The sequence below is a fragment of the Magnusiomyces paraingens genome, assembly GCF_902498895.1.
Source record: "Magnusiomyces paraingens strain CBS 517.90 genome assembly, contig: contig2, whole genome shotgun sequence".
In the NCBI taxonomy this organism is placed as follows: Eukaryota; Fungi; Ascomycota; class Dipodascomycetes; order Dipodascales; family Dipodascaceae; genus Magnusiomyces; species Magnusiomyces paraingens.
This window is the reverse complement of record NW_022474068.1, coordinates 1,768,195-1,788,291: the sequence shown is the minus strand read 5'-3', so window position 1 is coordinate 1,788,291 and position 20,097 is coordinate 1,768,195. Positions and strand designations below refer to the sequence as shown.

Sequence of the window (20,097 nt, the reverse complement as noted above, 5' to 3'; positions counted from 1 at the left end):
ATTTTGTTACATTATGTAATTGCCACCTATTGCAATATATAATATATATAGATATCATTGAACAGTGGCTGTTAAATAAAATAAAAAAATAGCCTTGTCTTGTCTTGTTAAGAATCTGTATGTTGATGTTATTTTCTCAATAATGGCCTAAAACTACTAACTAACAAAAACTAACAAATTTAGATATATATATAAAAAAAAAAAAAAAAGTTACTACTTACTACTGTCATTTTTTTTTATTAATTTTTTATTAATTTTTTTTTTTTTTATCACCACCACCATTTAAACAACACATATACACTACTGCACAAAACTACACACACACTCTCTCTATCTTAAACTTACTTCCTTTTCTCCCATTACCAATTCGCGTGCCGTGAAACGTTACTCGGGACTCGTTTATCATATCTTTTTATACCACTCTGCTTTTTTAACTTATTTATTTAATTCCTTGAAAGAAGTTAACACATACACTTAACCATCTCTATCTCTTTCTTTTTTAAACATCCCTCACCCCCACCACCATTATCATCATCATCATCATGTCCAGATACTCAGACTCTCCATCTTCTGCTCCATCTTCATCCTCGGCCTCTTATACAGACCGCTTCCGTGTCGATGACCATTTCCCTTCGGACTTTGAAGCAGCTCCTGTAGGTGCTGTAGAACCGCGGCAACATCGGTCCCAACCAACAGAGTCAACTCTTGTCACTCTTATTGGTAAGTCTTTTTTTTTGTTTTTATTATTATACAATATGAAGACAAAAGCTATATATATATATATATATATAAATTTACTTTCTTATTTTGCTTTCCCCCACTCAAACAGATTTATAAATAAAAAGTCCTCTTAAATTAAAATTGCTGGAAGATTTTGGTGGTTGGTGTTCGTTTAGAGGTCGTTTAACTATTTTTTTTTCAATTCGGTTAAAAAAGAAGAAGAAGAAGAAGAAGAAGAAAAAAATTTTTTTTTACTTGGTTGATTGCTTTTCAGAAAGAATCTTGGCGGGTCAATCGGGTCTCTAAAAATCTTCAATTGTCTTCATGACCCGATCAAAACAATCAACCTCTTCCCTTCCTCCCTTCCTCATAACCATTCTTCCTACGTGTGTCCCATATATATACGTATATATATATATATACAAAATAACTAACTTGCTCAATTTAGAACGCGCTTGCAGTCCTAACCTCCATGAACCCAACCTCAGTCTCAACCTCGAAATCTCCGACCTTATCAACCAGAAAAAGGGTCCTTAGTATGTTGTATTTCCTTGATTTTTAATGGCTTTTTAATGGCTTTTTATTAACATCCTTTTTAGCCCCCGTGTTGCTGCAGTCAATATTGTCCGTCTTATCAATAGTAAAAACTCTCACGTCGCCATTCTCGCTCTCTCAGTAAGTTGAACACGTCTTATTTCATTTTTCAATCCTTTTTTCTTTTTTTCTTTCGTTCTTTCTTTCTTTTTCTCGAGCTAATCACCACCCTCAAAACCAGGTTCTCGACATTTGCGTCAAAAACTGCGGATACCCATTCCACCTCCAAATCTCCCGTAAGGAATTCCTTAACGACCTTGTTAAGCGCTTCCCAGAAAAGCCCCCCATTGCTTATACCCGCGTTCAAACACTTATCCTACAGGCCATCCAGGAATGGTGGGAAACAATTTGCTGTACTTCAAAGTACAAGGATGATTTAGGCTATATCCGTGATATGCACCGGCTCCTCAATCGTAAAGGTTACATCTTCCCTGAAGTCTCCGCCACAGAAGCCGCCGTCCTTAATCCTGCAGACACTCTGCAATCTGCATCCGAGCTCGAACAGGAAGAACGTGATGCTCAGGAAGCAAAACTTCAAGAACTTATTCGCCGTGGCACCCCTGCAGACCTCCAAGAAGCTAACCGTCTCATGAAAGTCATGGCCGGGTTCCAGGACCAAAAAACAAACTACCGAGCTAAAGTCGCTGAGGAAGTTGACAAGGTCCGCCGCAAAGCTGAGCTACTTGACGAAATGCTTGCAAACCTTGGTACAGACACTGACGTTTCTAATGATGATGTCATTACTGACATTGTCGCCTCTCTTAAAACATCTGTCCCGAAAATCAAGTCTCTTATTGATGAAGAACACGACGATACAGAAGCCGTCCAAAAACTCCTTGGACTTAACGATTACATGGTGTCTCTACTTAAAAAATATTCCCTTGCTCGCGATTCCGATTTTGGCGCTGCACAAAGTGTCCAAATTGCACGTCCTGCTAATGTCAATATTACCACATCCCACCCTGAAACTTCCATTTCGCTTATTGATTTTGGCGATGACGAGGATGAAAATAAACAAACAAGTACAAACAGTATATCCACTCCTCTTGGCTCACCCAAACCGGGAAATAACCTCGACCTTCTTTCCCAACTTAACGGTCTCAGCGTGAGCAGCCCTCCAAAACAAGCCCCAGCACCGTCAAACGGTTACTCAAATGCAGACTTGCTTGCCTCTCTTGCCTCCCCCTCTTCACCTTCTACTCAGTCCCCACAAGTTACTGCCTCCCCTTCACAACAGTCTTCCGGACCAAACTATGATTTCCTCAAGAGTCTTTCATCACCCAAATCTTCGTTACCAGGCTCACCTGCTATCGGATCCTTATCGTTACTTAGCAGCGGCACTCCTCCTCCGACATCTTCTCCTGCCCATGCTGATGAGTGGAATTTTGCTTCAGCAACACCCACAACCATTACTCCTGTAAACCCTGGGACTCCCTTTGCTCTTCTTGATGATGGAACCATCACTGTTAGTGGTACAGTGACCCGTGACTCGCCAACTTCCGTGCATGCCATTCTGACACTCAGCAACAAGTCTCTGACTACAGACCTTGCAAATGTTAACCTCTTGCTGGCTGTTAAACGTGACCTGTCTATCCGCTTGGACCCACTTTCATCTACAACTCTCCCTCGATTCGCATCGGTCGGCGCCCAGCAGCACACGTATGTTGGAAACGTGGTGCCAGGAGCTGAAGTTAAGCTACGTTGGAAGATTACCTATACTGTTAATGGAGGAGCAACTGTTGATCGGGATGGTATTACGAGTTTGCCTCATGTTTAAGGTGTGGTTTTTTGGAATTGGAAAAAAAAAAGTGTCTTTAAAAGTTATTAAGTTATAGGTTTTTTTTTTTGAAGAAGAAGAAGAAGGAAAAGATTTTGTTTTTTTTTAAAGAAATGTGTTAAAATAATAGAAATACATGAATTGATTGTGAATGTAGGTATAGAACTTGAATGTTTTTTTTTTAAAAAAAAAATTAAAAGGAAATAGTGTTTAAAAGAATCTAATACACTAAGAATTGTAAAGACCTAGGGTTTATATATTAAAAACGAGTTCTTTTTTTTTTTTTTTTTTTGTAATAAGCCATTTATAGTATAGTTTAAAAAAATAGAGAGAGTAGTAGTAGAATAGAAGTAAACCCATTAACCAAATAAATGATTTTGTAGTCACGAAAAAAAATTCTTTCTGGTTAAAATGACAATGAGATTTGTTTCAATAAAATAAATAAATAAACCAAAGGAAACCAACTCTAAAGAATTACATTTCCAAATCTGGTAGTCTATTTGATTTCATAATATATATATATATTTTCCCCTTCTTTTTATGTTTTCTTTTTCTTTTTCTCACTATAATAATACCTTTAACAACTCGCATTTCTACCCCTTCAACGTTAACATCAATAACAGTCTATCAAGTGTAAGGTTCAAAGTACTGTCAGTCAATCACTTGATTGAGATGCTATACAGGACTCTTGATGTTCAGCCCTTAAACTTGCTGTAAGTTTTTTTTTTTTTTTTTTTTGCCATTGTGCCAATGCAAGGGTTTATCATACTGGCGAATCACTAATGATATGAAGAAGTTTCTTTTTAATTTATGATATGAGTTAAAACGTGGGAAATCAATTGTAAATAAGGCCTTGTAATTGAATTACAAATAGTGTTTATATTATTTTATGATGAAATTATTATTTTTTTTATTTTAGAAAATGATATTAAATATTAATACTTATAATTATTGAAGTAGGAAGAGGGGAGGGGGTTTGGTTATCGATTCCTTTTTCTAGACAATGTAAAGGTTTGCTATTGTTACATAGAATCTATTCTACAACTACTGCTAAAGTAGATTCTAAATAATAATGGGATATTTTGAAATAATTAAAAAAAAATGTGAGGGTTCAAACACCTATTTAGAAGCTGATTGTTTGAGACCCTCAGTTTGGGTAATACTATTAGGGTCCAAGTAAGGACGCTCAGCAATACCAACAGTTCTAACACCGCTTCTGTATGCATCTCCAAGAGATGAGAGATCTTGGGTAGCACTATGATAAGTGGACCTGTTATCCCAAATTGCAATGTCATACTTATCCCACTTGTGTCTGACCTGAATATCGTGTGATTGAGCTAAAATGTCCCAAATAAATTGTTTCAAAGCCTGGGATTCAAGTGGTGTAACTTCATTAACTTTAGTAAAATGATGACCAACTGCGAAAAGAGTTTTCCATCCAGTAACAGGGTTAGTTCTAACAATGGGTTGAATTGCCTTCAAATCATCACCTATGTTTTCTGGAGCTCCACGTTGCTCAGAATAAAGATTATATTCTTCTCGAGCATTTTCCTTAAAACGTGGTTGAGAATAAGTACCAGTAAGTGTATCAAAATAAGATCTCAATGAAGGCGAAAGCTTTTCATAAAGAGCATAACCATTGGCCCAAAGAGTATCACCACCAGTAGGAGGAAGTTCAAAAATACGAAGTGAAGAATAATCAGCAGGTACAGGCTCAAAAGTGATGTCAGAGTGCCACCCCCAAGCTGCAGTTTTATCATCGTTAGAAGGTCTTTGTCTTCTATTTGAAATAAAAGAAAGTTCGGGATCAACCAGCCCATTTTCTCCAATAATTCCAGCGCTAGGTGCAGTAGGATGGATATGAAGACCATTACCCTTAGGCTTACCAGAAAGAAGGCCAAGCTTTTGGATTAGCTCCTTTTGTTGAGTAATAGTGAGATCCTTTTGGTGTTTAAAAACAACCACACCACGCTGTGAAATTTTAATGGCAAGATCCTTTAACAATTCATCATCCTTGAGAATATCAGTAAGATTAACCTCATCAGTGTAAGTTGTTCCCAAAAGAGGAGAAAGATCAGTTTCAAAAGTTGAATACTTTTGATCCAATTTCCCAGACGAGATAAGAGGCTTCTGACGGTCTTCAGGCTTTATGTAAGAAGGACCTTCGGTATATTTATCCCAAAAAGGAGAAGGTCCTTCAATTTTTGTTTGAGATGGGAACTTGGTTTGATCCCTGACAATAAATTCAAGATTAGTTATAGAAGACATTTTTTTAATTAGAAAAGAAAGGAAAAAAATAAAAAAAGATATAAAATTATTGAATGAATAAATGAATATGGAGAGTTATTATTGAAACGATATAAGTTGAATAGTAGTAGAAAATATGTGATAAAATAAAAAGATTTACAAATGCTTTTATATTGTTCATTAAATTTGAAACTAGCTGTGGCTTATTAACTCAATTCTATCTATAGGCTTTGAAAAAAAACCTCCGTAAACAATGTTATAGCTTTAACAATTATAATGAAAAATTGTGCAACTTATGACACCATTATTATCAACGTTATCCGTAAGAAAATAATTGGTGATTATGACGTATTACTTACGAGCAATTAATAATTAATTTTCATGGTTTTACAAAAAAAAAATTAACTACCCAATTATGTTTTTTTAGAGACTAAGAAACATGTTCCTTAATGAAGTTGGGTAAGATTTATCAGGAAAAAGAAAAGAAAAAAATCGGATCTCCGAAATGGGCTTCCGAGAAGTCAAATAAATACATTTTTTGAATCTACTCCTTGTTCTCAACATACAAATTCTACACTATCAACTCTAGGATTATTCGTACATACTGGAAAGTCTCCGGATATAGATTAAAAATAGCAAGTAAGTAATTACTTATAAGTGTAGATAGCAGAATCATCATGTGTGGTAAGCTAATTATCAAAAACTTTGGAAATGTTGACTATGGGAGGAAATTAAATATTTTTCCAACCACTACCATAAAGGTTCACAAGTTCTTTAATAAAAGTCATCGAACGCCAGTAAACAAGACTCAAAAGCCCTCATAATAACATGCTTCCAAAATAAAGGCTATTTTAATGCCAAAAGTGCTTTTAACCCAAAAAAATAAAACTTTACTACTTACTCTCGGTTATTATAGGCAATTCTCAAGCTAATATTGCTGATTCCATTCATCGGATCTTTTCAAAGGATTAGTTGTTAATTTAAATAACAATAAAAAAAAAGCTTGACTAGCAAGCTTAAGTCTGTATTAGATAACTATAGTCCATTAGTATAGTTTGGAGCTAAAATACGTAGTCTTTTCGTGCCCTGAATTTATGGTGATCAAAACTTGGAGGTTATGGTTCAGGGAAAGGTGAATGAAAGATTTCAAGCAATTCAACAGAAATACGTTGAAGGTCTTTCAACAATTTATAATATTAAAATAAACATCAGGGATCTTTGTAGATAATATAGTATGTTAAAACTGTCTGATACAGTAATAAATTTTTTTTTTGTAAGTGTTCAGAAATTCTGTAAAAATATGTTACCCCAACTAGCTTATTATCTAATCACTTTTGCCCCATTTTATTTTCTTTTCTATCTTTTAAATTACCATCTTCTTATTACGAAACTTGTCCCATATGTATATATATATATATATATAAATATAATTTATTTGCATTGGCAAACCATTCTATTATGCTATCAAAAAATATCACTTTATATACTGACTATTTTAATTTTTTTCTTTTGTTTTTAAGACGCCAATAAAACGTTACAGTTGAACTATATATATCAAGCGGTACAAAAGGAATATTGAAAAAAATGATACCTTTTTAAAATTAAATACAATATTAAATATTAAGATTTAACATAGTTAAAATTAGTTAACTACTGCTAACTAAGTAATTATATAATTGTAGTGCTTTTAGGTGTAGATCTGACTTGGTCAACCATGACTACAGTCTGAGCAGAACGTGATAAAAACAGTATAAATAGTAATTAAAAATAAATAAATAAAAAAGAACATTAAAAAATAAATTCTTTTCATCCTAATTAGTGTTCAGTTTAAAATTTGTATTGCTATAACTCTATAATATTTCAGAAAGAAAATAGTTGAGTAGTTAAAAGGAATTGATATGACACTCTCATGTATACAGGTGAAGCCATTAGAAATTAGCTAATATTAATTAAGTAGTATTATAATTAATTTATATTATAGAAAAAATTATATTTTGTAGTTTAATAATGATAAAGATTGTTAAACAATTAATTATTAGAATAAATTATAGAAAGTAAAATTTACAATTCCCAAATATAAGTTTTATTCGATTTAAACGTATTTTATACAGCTTAAAACACGGTTTTGGGGGGTTTTGTATGGTGAGTTGGATTGCCCTTGGTCTCAGCTATCGATTAATATATTTTTCATCAACACTTTAAAAGTGAATATATAATATATTTACTTTTATAATTAAAAAACTAAGTTGATTATAATCAAATTTACAACTTTCAGTTTTTTTTTTTGTGAAAACTCTGCAGATTGAGCTCATAGAGCTCGTTCTTTTATAATAAAAAAATTATTGTAACTGATCAGTCCACTGTTGAAAATATATGGGAGGGAAATGGGAAAAGCCCCTAACAAAATAGCCGATTTCCTATATCTCCTCCTCGTCCTAGTTTGAACAAATAAAATTACCATTTTGGGATTTCTTTGATAATCAGCAACAAAAATATTACAAAGATTTATTAAATCCTTACTAAAACCGATTATAATCCTGACTTATTTGACCCGTGAAACATTTTTATTTCCTCATCAATTTATTATAATAAATTATGAAGTGCATCATGATCGTGATCATGATGTGTTTCTCGAAACATTTGGCAAATTCTGCTTCTTTTGAATCCAATATATGAATCCATATCAAAGTTTAACTTTTTTAAGTTAATTAGGAGCCAACGTTTAAAGTCCATTCCGTTGTAACAATTTTTATTTTTAAAATTTGATTCAATATGGTATACATATATTTTGGGATAATTTTCATGAATTTTTTTGGGTTTACCCTAAAAAATGTACAATTTATACAGGTTGAAGAAAAGAGAAGAAAATGAGAAAAAGCTGGGGAAAGTAATGATTAGTAATATTGTAGTAACGGATTGAAATTTTTTCTACGGAAATGTAATATAGAGATATTACACAATAATTATATCACATGATCAACTACGACTACAGCCTGATGATTTCTTCAAACTAAAGATTTTTATCATTAAATTTATATACTGTTTTTGAGCTATCGATTGATATAAATAATAACTACGTAGGACCACAAAATCTATACATACCAAGGAAAAAGAGAGGATAAAAAAAAGTGATTACTGCTTTGATGACGGCAATAGTGGAAAGGGTATAAAAAGCCAATTAAATATCAAACAGTCTTAAAGGAATCAATAACTTCACCATGAATTTTCGGACTCATAATGCAATTGACTCAAAACAGTATCCAAATGACGTGCCTCCATAAAAAATATAATCAAGTCTATTTTTCAAGCTATGGAGACCCTACTCGGTGAAATCTCCGCCAACCATGTTTAAAAAGTACCAAATTTATATATTACAAGTATACTTTTGGATTCTCAAAATTAAGAAATCGAAATCGTCCTCTCTTTAATCACATTTTTTTTTCACATTAATCGATTTATATCCATTAATTTAAAGTTCTATAATTATTTGATTAATTAAATTTTAAAAACAACAAATTTAAATATATATCCAGTGTATATAATCGAAAATAAAAATATTTTACATAAAAATTAAAAATAAAAATAAAAAAATTACCATTTTTTTAGTCGTTACCATATTTCAACTATTTTTTTTTTCGTTCTTCTTTCTTTATCGCCAGTTTACATCCACATCATCATCTGTACCAAGGAAATCATCACCATGCAGGCCATCACTCAAAGGCTGGGGTCCATAATCACCTTCATAAATTACAGCACCTGCTTTGCGATGTTTCTCAACATATAGAAGCTCTTCAGTTTCTAAAATAGCAGCAGCAGAAGGCCGGTTTTCTGGCTCTGGATTCAAAAGCCACTTCACCATAAGATCTAGAGCACCTGTACCATTAACCATAAACCGCGGCGCCCATGAAGGCACGCGTGGTCTGCGAGAGGCTGATGAAGAACCACGACCCGGCCCGTGACTAGGTGTAGAAGACATCATCGCCATGACCCCTCGGTGCCGGCACCGTTTACGGGACACAGACGCTGACGCTGACGGCGTAACTGCTGTTTCACCAGAGCTACGGGGATATCTCTGTGCTGACAGAGGTTGTAACCGATCGCCACAATTGTTCATACCTGTGAGGCTAGTCACATTGCTAGATGAGCTACTATGCCGGCTAGTGGTGGCGCTATCTGAACTGCTCCCACTGCTGTTTCCAGCAGACGAGCCAATTCCTGCAGAACTTGGACCAGCCAATGTGTGCAGAATGGTTGCCGGAGGGTATTTTGGAGATAACAATCCATTTTCATGAGCTGCAAATACATCTCCTTCCTCGTCGTCGTCGTCATCATCATCATCATCATCATCATCGTTCATATCATCGTCACTTGTGTAAAGAAGATTCCCAGAAGAAAGCCTGCCTGCATCGGAGAGGTCACCCGAGCGAAGCTTTTGCCAATGAATACCATTATCAGGAAGAACAATGTTGGCTGCAATTTCAACCATCATTATACCAAGCGAAAAAATGTCTGCGGGGGTACCATACATTTGACGGTTCAAAATTTCTGGTGCAATATATTCTCGGTCTCCTTCGCGCTCAACACCATGTGGAACTGGATACTTTGTGGCCATGCCAAAATCACCAATCTTGAGAGAGCCCTCAAATGTGATGAATACGTTTGCAGGTTTGATATCCAAGTGAAGAAACCCGGAAGCATGAATGTAACGAAGCCCAAGCGCAATTTCAACAAGAATCTTCCAAACACGCCATTCGTCTAGCCGCTCAATATTTCCATTTTCATCAAGGAAAGCATCAAGACTACCATTTTCACAGTATTCCATCATGATATAAAGGTGTCCATTAAATTCCCAACTATCCAACATCGCCACAATATATTCATGTCCTTCTTCTTCTTCTTCTTCTTCTTCAGGGATCTCCTGATTTCTGAGTTTAGTGAGTTTTTTCAAAATCTCCACTTCTTCGAGACGCCGATTACGTTCCTTGGTACCTGTATATGCATGACGCGTCTTTTTAATTGCATAGCGGGTTGAATTGTTATCAAACTCTTGTGAAGTAGGCTTTTGGTCAGCAACAACATAAACATTAGAAAATTGGCCACGTCCAATCAAAGAGACGCTTGAAAATCGTGTGCGTAAAACAGGATCTGTTTCAGTTTCACGAAGAACGTGTAAACGCATGGGGGGGTGAGGAACCATATGTTTTTGAATATATTGATGGGATTGTGGAGCCAAAAACGACGATAATTCTGAAGATAGGGAATCTGAAGGCATCGGTGAGGGCAATATTGGTGATACCTGGTTTTCCTCAGAAACAGCTCCCATTGCTAAATCGCCGTCAGCATCCAGTGCAGGTCCAGTCCAGTTGCGCAGTGGTGTTGTTACTTTTGCAGGAGTACAAGGTGGCTCTTCGCCTTCAATAGTGATTCTTGGGGGAGGAATTATGTCGCGATGTAGCCCAGGGTCTGGGGTATGTGGAGTTACAGCATGTTCTTTACTTGTTGGCGTTATTGAGCGAACAAGGTATGTGCTTGGCGTGATTGTGCTGGCAGTAGATGCTTGTTTAGAAGCTTTGTTGAATGGCGAGGTTTGAAAAATGCTACTACCAAAACTGGTATTTGGACTTTCTGTGGAACGAGACCATGAAAAGTCTGTTGTGCCAAAAGATGTACTTTGTGCCGATTGAGGTGCATTAGCTTCGCATTTTGTAGGGGTTGAGGGAAGATCAGGATTAAAGTCAAAGTTAAAGGGGGAAGAATGACTATGAGGTTCAGAAGAAGAAGAAGAAGAAGCGGTACCAAATGAAGTGCTAATTTTTGAAATGCCACCCATAAACGGGCTATAATGAGGGCCAAATTTGGGGGTAATTCCAGTTTTCTTACATGGGGTTTCTGGAGGCGCATAACGGGGGATATCTTCCTCATGAGGCTCAGCTCCATCATTACCAGATTTGCCAGACCTCCTCCGATTGCGTTTTGAAAGTAAGCCAGTACTCAAAAAAGCAGTCTGTAAAGGTTTTGCAAATTTAAAGTCTTCAGTAGTTGTAGTAGTTGGAATTGAAGGGAAAGGAGCCATTTCCATATCTAAAGAGGGGTTTGTTCTAAAAGTGGGTTTTTGCTCATCCGTTAAAACAGAACTAAGGTTTGTAAAACTACTTGTTGAAGAAAGATTGGCATTTGGAGAATGTAGTCGAGCATTTTTTATCTTCTTTTCTGGGATTGGAGAATAAGAGGGTGTAAAAGAATGAGAAAAAGCAAGAGGGTGAATAGCATGGGGGATTTTGGGGGTTGAATGTAGTTGAGTGTGAACAGATGATTGAGGGTTTGTTTTGCGAACTTTATAAGGGGCCCCGGTAGGAGGAATGGTAGTAGTGATGTTTGTAACTGTGGAAGGAAATCCATGAATTGGTTCAGTTGTAAGGGTTGCTGAACTGGGATTGTTCTGCGCAAATCCTTGGAATGGACTAGCTAAAGATTCTTTTGAAAAGTATGGTTGTTTGAAAAAGGGCGTTTTTGAGATTGTGGAAGATGTATTGAGTGCTTTACTGTATTCACTCCAATGAAGAGAATGCGGTGGACTTGAGTTTGGACTTTCTGCTATTGTATTCGTCGAAAGAGACCTTTTTTGTGGAACGCTATGAAGGACTGGGACACGAGGCTTTTGACTGCGCGGTTTGGGATATTTAAGAGATTCTGAAGAGTAATCAGAATTGAATGAAGTGGCAGAAGAACGCGAAGATATAGAAGAAACAGAAGGGGAGCTATTGATTGGGCTTTTGACGGATGATGAAGAAGATGAGGAAGATGAGGTCAAAGTGAAAGCTGGAGCATTTGTCGCATCATCAAGATTTAGCAAGCCTGTTGAGCGTCTTAAGGACTTGATAGAAGTTGAAGATGATGATGAAGAAGAGGAAGAGGAAGAAGTGGGGCGTTTCGAAAGAAAATCTGGTTTAGACCGCAGAAGGATTGTTGTTGAAGACTGAGGATTTTTAGAGAAAGGATTAGATAAAAAGGTTGGAGGCGAATTTTCGTTATCGTCATGGTCGTCATGGTGGTGTGTGACATGGTGATGGAGAGAGTGTTGGGGTGGTTTACGGAACCCAGAGACGGTAGGCGACGGAGAGGTTGCGGAGTGACGCGCCGCAAGCATCATTTGTATATGGGCTGGATCTACCGAAGATGTGGGAGAAGCTGTTTGGCCAGCAGACGCGTCTTGGGATGCACGTTTTACATTGTCAAAGGGAGATGAAGAGCGGGAAGACGGAGAATGAGATGTTCTGCAATGCGCGCCAGACAGGCGGTGTGGCGAGGGGGTTGGCGACGAGTCTTTGGAAGACGGGATTCGCATTACCATGGTTATGAAGGAGATATTGAATAAAAGTCTGTGGTCATATATGAGGCTAATTATAGGGTTATATTGTAGTTAGATATTGGTGGTAATAAGGTCTAAAGGTAATGGTTATGGTGGTAGTGGTAGTGGTAGTGATGATGATGAGAGAATGGAGTATTTGAAAAAAAAAAAAAAAAAAAAAAAAAAAAATTAGTCATTCCTTAATAATCTTTGTTTTGGTTTCGCTACATTCCAGGGGGAATAAATTGTAATTACAATTTATTATAATGTAACAAAAAATTATAATCACGTGCATTTCCCCACGACTTGCGCGCCACCGCACCCATTTAGACACGCATAGTTAACTGGGCGGGCGGCTTGTGGCTCCGAAGTAGGCTTGGCTTTACATATAAAAAAGACTTCCCCACGGGGGAAAATTTTGTTACAACTGCAATTCCCCCCCAAAAAAAGGAATTGTAACATCTCCGGCTGGCCAGGACCCGCACAAACCCACAAAATTTTTTTTTCTTTTATTTCTTGCTGCTTTTTTTTTCTCTCTTTCTTTCTACCACCACACCATCTAAAAGAGCTCAAACAATCAAGAACCACTTGTTGTAAATTTCCTCATCGTGTCAATATTATCTTATACCCTACGGTGTTAACTTTCACTCATACCATCTATCAACTACTTATTTCTAAAAACCTATCTTATCGTCATCACCAACTAACCTACAAAAAACAGTCTTATTTAAAACTTCACTTTTATTCTTGTTTGTTTATCTCAATGAAACCCATGCCCCCAGTCTCCAGCAAACCTGAGCTGCCGCGGCCCTACAAGTGCCCCATTTGTGGCAAGGCTTTTCATAGACTTGAGCATCAAACCCGGCATATCCGTACTCATACGGGTGAAAAACCACACGCGTGTACCTTTCCCGGGTGCTCCAAACGTTTTTCGCGCTCCGATGAACTCACGCGCCACTCACGCATTCACACAAATCCAAACTCGCGCAGAAACAACCGTGTAATGAAGTATACTTTTGCCGGTGAAGACACACAACAGCAACAGCAACAGCAACAGCAACAGCAACAGCAACATCAACAGCTGCAACTGCAGCCACCACAGCAACCGCAACTGCAACCGCAACAATTGCAAGATGAAGCGCAACCTCAGAAACAAAAGCGTGCTCCCCGCAAAAATAAGCCTGCAGAGGATTCGATAGAGACACAAGTTCCGGGTCAAGCATCAGTGCAACCAGGAGTGGTTGCTTCGGAGGAACAGCATCAACTGCAACAACAGCAACAACTGCAACAGCAACAGCAACAACAACAACAACTACAACAACAACACTTGCTGCCGTCAAATACACTTCCTATGCCCCATGCTTTAGCAGCTCAGCAACAACAACAACAGCAACAGGGGTACCCCTTTCAAGGTCAAACTTCGTTCCCATCATATACACCCATACAAGACCATTTGACAGGTAGCCAAGGTACTACAACTTCTATAGACCAACCCGTACCTCGGCCCTTGGGTCCGACTTTGCCACCACCGCACTCGCTACAAGCTTCTGCGCAGACATCCCGATCATATACTAAAATCACAGACACTTTTCCAACTGACCAGCAGCAACTGCAACAACAGCATCAAAACCCAAACCAAAATCAAAATCAACAACAACAACTTCAGCATCAACAGCAAAGCCCTGGGCACTATGGAGCTTCAAGTACTCGTCCTTCAGGCACAGAGCGACTTAGCGCGCTATCTAGCGTCAGCTCTTTAACATCTTTAGCCTCTTCACCAAATGGCGCACTGGCTCCCCACGGATCTTCTCCACTCTCGGCTTCACCTTCATACACTTCTATGGCCGGTATGAACCCGCCTATTCCTACAAGCCATCCTGGTCTTCCTCGTAGTGGCTATTCTACAACGCTCAACTCACCCTATTCATCATCACCATCATCACCAACCCTTCCACCTGTGTCGCTAGCTGTGGGGTCCTCCAATCTTAACCATCAAAACGTTCCACCCCTGAGTGCTCCCCTAAGTGGACCCCTGAATGCACCCCCGTCTCTGCCCAGTGGTGCACCACAATTTGTGCGAGTACCGCACTCTACTTTAACGCGTGCATCGTACTCCTCACCCTTTGATATGAATGCGTTGGCCACAGCAGCCACTCAACAACTTGAACGCGAACAGGCTGCTGCCAAAGCTCGTGCAGCTGCTGCCGCAGTGGTTAGTTCTGGGGCCTCTGGAGCTACTCCTTCTTCGTCGTCTTCATCATCTTCATCCTCATCCTCATCCTCATCTGCTTCTTCCCCCTCTGCCACATTTTCTTCTCTGCATTCCACAAAGTCTTCGCCGAGCTTATCATCGTATTTTGGTGGTCAAAAAAGCGCAAACACATCCCCACATGGACCCTCTGGACTTATTCATCCAATGCACAATGGCGGTCCCTCTTCAGCATCTTCATCCACATCGTCCCATCATGTGCTCGGGCACTCTGCAGCACATCACCACCTGCACGGGTTTCCCCGCATGACGCCATTAACAGCTTTGCACGGAGACGAACACCACGGCAGTAACGTGTACCTGCAGCACCGTGCCAAACGCTCGCGACCAAACTCACCAGTGTCGACAGCTCCATCCTCACCCATGTTTTCACCTACTACTTCGCCCACACCGGACTACACACCGCTGGCAACTCCTGCACACTCACCAAGACTTCATCCTCGTGGAGGTGGGCCTAATGAATTGCACGTACCACAAGTACCTCCACTGCAACCTGGACTAGATGGTGGAGCTTCTGGGCGATTTTTGGGTGGTCCTGGAGCCATGGCTTCATCGACTGATCGCGAAAGTCATGGGGTGCAGTTGCCAAGTATTCGTTCTTTATCACTTGGCCGACACATGCAGCCACAGTTAGATAACGGTATGGGTCCATCAGGTCCTACTTCTGCTGGGCTCCCAAGATCTGGACCCGGTTCTCCAAATGGAAGCACAATTTTCCGAACATCACTGTTACACACAAGTCACAGTGCGACTGCACTTGCTGGGCCTTCTGGTGCTATGCGACGGTTTGCATCTGCTGCTAGTTTGTCTGGTGGTCCTCCTGCAGGTGTCGTGGGATCGTCGTCTTTGAGTGCATTGGTACGACGACGCGGAAGCAATGAAAATGCCGGACCAGGACAAGGTCAAGGTCCACGAAAGTTTATGGGGACCGGAACAGGCGGTGTCATGTTTCCGATGCTTGCTGGAGCTTCAGTTGGAGGGAAGCGCAAGAAAAATGGCAAGGATGATGAAGAAGAAGAGGAAGAAGAAGAGGATGGAGATGCTATAATGAAGGAAGAAGATGAAGAGACGAAAGAAGATGATCAGGAAGATCAAGAAAAAAGGAACAACAACAACAATAATAATAATAATAATAATAATAATAATAATAATAATAATAATAATAATAATACTGGAGGATTGACAGGACCTGGATCAAGTGCACCGGCGAGTGCTACTCGGGTCCCAGTGTCTGATTTAATTAATGGGTGATTAACTCTGCTTGAATTTTTTTTAACTTTTTTTTTTATTTTTTTTAATAGAATTTGAATTATTCATGAATTTTCTTTTAATTTTTCTTTTTTCTTTTTTCTTTTACATGTAGAATATTTTAAATAATTGCCATTTGTAAGTTAAGTGGAGGATACTTGTTGAATTTTTTCTATCCCAAGTCCTTAGACCGAGGGGCCGGCCGGGTCTTTTTATATACATGCGGGCAATTTTATCTGGGCACGCGTCACCAGGTGTTGTTGCTGGTCCTGAAAGGCTCCCCACCTTCCCTGTTTTTTTAGCCGAGGTGCCAGAAAAAAAAAATACGTGGGAAAATCTTTTGGCGGATATTTCAATTACTTTTTGCTGCCCCACAAATAAAAGTGTCCCCCTCCCCCCAAAAAAAGCCACCTTACAAAGTATAAAAGGAAGCCTTTTCGACCTTAAATTTTTGGATCAACACTCTATTTTTCACATAAACACTTTTCACTAATACCAAAGTTCAATATTTTAAACCTATACCTTTTCAATACCACCCACAATTATGTCTACCAAGGATCTCATTGATATCTATGCTGTTCCTGGAAAGGTCGCCGTCATCACAGGCTCTTCCCGTGGCCTTGGCTACGACATGGCCGAAGCTCTTCTCCTCGGTGGCGCTGCTCGTGTTTACATTTCGTCCCGCAAGGTAGATGCCTGTGCCAAAGCTGTCAGCCAGCTCAATGCTATTGCTAAGGAAAAGAACCTCCCCGGAAAGGCCTATTCCATCCCTGCAGATGTTTCAACCAAGGCTGGTGCCGACGCCCTGCGTGCTGCTTTTGATAAAGTCAACAAGGAAGAGGGTTTGGAACCCCGCGCTGATATCGTCATTGCCAACGCTGGTGCCACATGGGCTGAGGAAATTGAGAAGTTCCCAGACTCTGCTTTCGCCAAGGTTATGGACCTTAACGTTCGCGGTGTGTTTTTCACCGTTGTTGCATTCCTTGATCTTCTCAGAAAGGCTGGAACCCCAGAAGACCCTGCACGCGTCATTATCACCGGCTCCGTCGCCGGTCTTACTGGTCTTATGCCTAACGGATTTGCTTATAATGCTTCCAAGGCCGGTGTCCACCAACTTGGCAAGCAACTGGCCGTCGATCTGGGTCCCCAACATATCTCCGTCAATATTTTGGCTCCTGGCTTCTTCCCCTCGAAAATGACGGCCGGCTTCCTTTCTGGCGGTGTTGGTGACCACATGGCCGAGACCAATCCTCTTAAGAGACTTGGTCTGCGGTCCGATATCATTGGCGTTACATTATTCCTTACTTCAAAGGCTTCAGCATATGTTAACGGTGTCGTTCTGCCTCTTGATGGTGGTTCTCACGTTGGTGCCCCTAAAATTTAAATTATTTTGTTATTTTTAATACAGTACTTTTAAATATTAAACTGTTGGACTCAAAAAAAATTAAAATTCATTTTAAGAACCTTAAGGAAATCATACTTTGGCTTTGGGGAATTACTATTATCCGGTCATTTAATGATAAAGTAGAACTTATGAACAGGAACTAATCTTGACATGCTTGAAAGGGTTTGTGATTATTGCATTTTGATTCAAAATCACAATTGTCACTTTTTTTTTTTCCACCTTTTACAATTTTATATATTTGTATGTCGCCTAATGGCTACCTTTCTTATTCTTCTTTTTCCCCACAATATTAGCTTAAGTCGTTTAAGTTTATCTACCTCCAGTCAAACAATCGTTTTATAATTTCAAATAATTCAAGTACTAGTAAACCTAAAATATACATGTATATGAGTAGTTTACTGTTTAACCTGTAAAGCCTTAATTGAGATATTTAAATACTAATCTTTGGTGTAATACGTCAACACTTGGTGTTTTTAAGGTCAAATCATAGTTCACACAAAAAAAAAAAAAAAAAAAGTTTGATTCTTAGTATTACCCTACCTCTTTTTTTTCAAATTAAATGGTACTGAAGAGACTATAGATGATCTACAGAATGTCGTCTCGAGACCAGGAAAAAATACAGTTACTAAGGAAGCCCGAGGTTGTTCAAGTTTTGCCATTCATTGAAGTAGTGTATTCTCAGAGATATGAAGATATATTTTAAAAAGAAATTGTTACTATGTAAATATTATCATTTCTTTTTTATTTAATTTATTGTGATGTGACTCGTTTGAACATAGCAAACATTAAATATAATTATAAGGAAACCTATAGGTTTTTAGATAGCTGGCTAATAATAACAACCGTTTTTTAATCATGATTCATAAATACAACATGATCTAATTTACATCTGGCAAAGATGGTCCAAGTAAAGAATCTTAATTTCCATAAGTTGACTGCTCCTTTAAGTCCGTGTCCAAATACTAAATAAATTCCGTGGCACTATTACTAGAAAATAGATAAGTATATATAAAATATATAATATGGACAATTGGTTTTGTCAATAGCTTCAGTAGGACTAAGTTTTGTTGAGCCTTAATCAATCATTATGTAACCATAAGTTTATATGTTGATTGGAGTGTGTTACAAAGTAGATCTTTTATCTTTTATCTTTTATTTATTGTTGATATGATGAATATATATAGATATAAAAAATTAAATTGATTGTTAAGTTGGAAATAATAGATGAAATAATATTTTAATTTCTAGCTTCTTACAACGAAATAGACATATTTAAACAATTTATCAAACATAACGATATGATATTTCCATAAGAACAATGATTACTAATATAACGTGATTACGATAGAGCCGATTAGACTTAAAGTACATTTTTACCAAAATGCGCTTTTCTTTGCTTAGCCAATAAGAATTCTCTTTAGATTAAATCTTTAAAAAAAAATAAAAAAAGCTGCTCTTCGCCTTTTTTTTTCTTTTAACACATCACCTTTTTTTTTTTTTTTTTTTCTAATACAATTCGTCTTTTAAGATATGGAAATTTGAGAAGTTTAAAGTACTATAAATCTTTTTTTTTTTCTTTCAGAAAAGGTCATGATATTAACAATCTTAAAATAGTTTTACAATTATGAAGATGGTTCACTTGCTGGTGACAAACGATTTTGACGCGTTGATATTTGGAGGAAAGAACGATGATGCTCACTTGACGAACAAGTTTGAAGCGTTGATACTTAGAAAAAAGAAAGATGATGCCCACTTAAACAAGTTGACGCGTTGATACTTAGAAGAATAAACGATGATGCTCACTTGAAGAACAAGTTTGAAGCGTTAGAAAAACGATGGATGCTCACTTAAACAAGTTTGACGCGTTGATACTCCGATGAACAAACAATGATGCTCGCTTGACGAACAAGCTTGAGGCATTGCTACCAAGCTATATATATATAAATAAATATATAATTTATAATTTTAATTTAAGGATTTTTTTAAAAAAATTTCAAAAATTCCAAATTTATTATATACGGTGAATTAAACATTTAAATATGCTTATTTAACCAGGTGTGTGTACTTATTTGACCACAGAAAATATTAAATTTATAAATTTACCAGGTGTGTGTGTTTTAAATAAAAAAAAAAAAAAATGTTTATTAAGCAATTTTTATAGTGGGGGAAAAAATAAATTTACCACATTTATTTGTTTAGTAAACCACCACTTTACTAGGGGAAAAAGTGCGAAAAATCCCAAAGGTGTCAATTGAAGAAAAATCAAAGAGCGTTATTGTGATAAAAATGTTTATAACATATTTATTTGTCTTAAATATAGTAAGGAAATAGGTTATAAACATATTGAATTTACTAAAGTCCAAATTCATTAAATTGCCAAATATTTGAATAACATTTTGACGTAAAATTACAGTTAAGGATCAAATTGATTTTAGTTTCTGAACCATCGTAGTAGTAATAACAATTATCAAAAAAAAAAAAATTACATT

General features: G+C 37.6%; 5 protein-coding genes across 5 annotated transcripts; 3 read left to right on the top strand and 2 right to left on the bottom strand.

The window, feature by feature from the left end:
* Positions 1-542: 542 nt before the first annotated feature.
* Positions 543-3,091, top strand: SAPINGB_P002307 (uncharacterized protein; the record flags this gene model as incomplete). Its single annotated transcript, XM_031997026.1, has 4 exons — positions 543-720; positions 1,169-1,256; positions 1,320-1,395; positions 1,496-3,091. The coding sequence occupies 4 exons, from the start codon at positions 543-545 to the stop codon at positions 3,089-3,091; spliced, it is 1,938 nt and encodes a 645-aa protein (XP_031852917.1).
* A 1,119-nt stretch (positions 3,092-4,210) lies between these two features.
* SAPINGB_P002306 (uncharacterized protein) lies at positions 4,211-5,359 on the bottom strand (the record flags this gene model as incomplete). The annotated part of the gene is made up of 1 exon (XM_031997025.1): positions 4,211-5,359. One exon carries the CDS (start codon positions 5,357-5,359, stop codon positions 4,211-4,213), a length of 1,149 nt encoding a protein of 382 aa, XP_031852916.1.
* A 3,628-nt stretch (positions 5,360-8,987) lies between these two features.
* SAPINGB_P002305 (uncharacterized protein) lies at positions 8,988-12,689 on the bottom strand (the record flags this gene model as incomplete). Its single annotated transcript, XM_031997024.1, has 1 exon — positions 8,988-12,689. The coding sequence occupies one exon, from the start codon at positions 12,687-12,689 to the stop codon at positions 8,988-8,990; it is 3,702 nt and encodes a 1,233-aa protein (XP_031852915.1).
* Positions 12,690-13,449: 760 nt separating this feature from the next.
* On the top strand, positions 13,450-16,206 carry SAPINGB_P002304 (uncharacterized protein; the record flags this gene model as incomplete). Its single annotated transcript, XM_031997023.1, has 1 exon — positions 13,450-16,206. The coding sequence occupies one exon, from the start codon at positions 13,450-13,452 to the stop codon at positions 16,204-16,206; it is 2,757 nt and encodes a 918-aa protein (XP_031852914.1).
* Positions 16,207-16,747: 541 nt separating this feature from the next.
* SAPINGB_P002303 (uncharacterized protein) lies at positions 16,748-17,587 on the top strand (the record flags this gene model as incomplete). Its single annotated transcript, XM_031997022.1, has 1 exon — positions 16,748-17,587. The coding sequence occupies one exon, from the start codon at positions 16,748-16,750 to the stop codon at positions 17,585-17,587; it is 840 nt and encodes a 279-aa protein (XP_031852913.1).
* Positions 17,588-20,097: the final 2,510 nt, after the last annotated feature.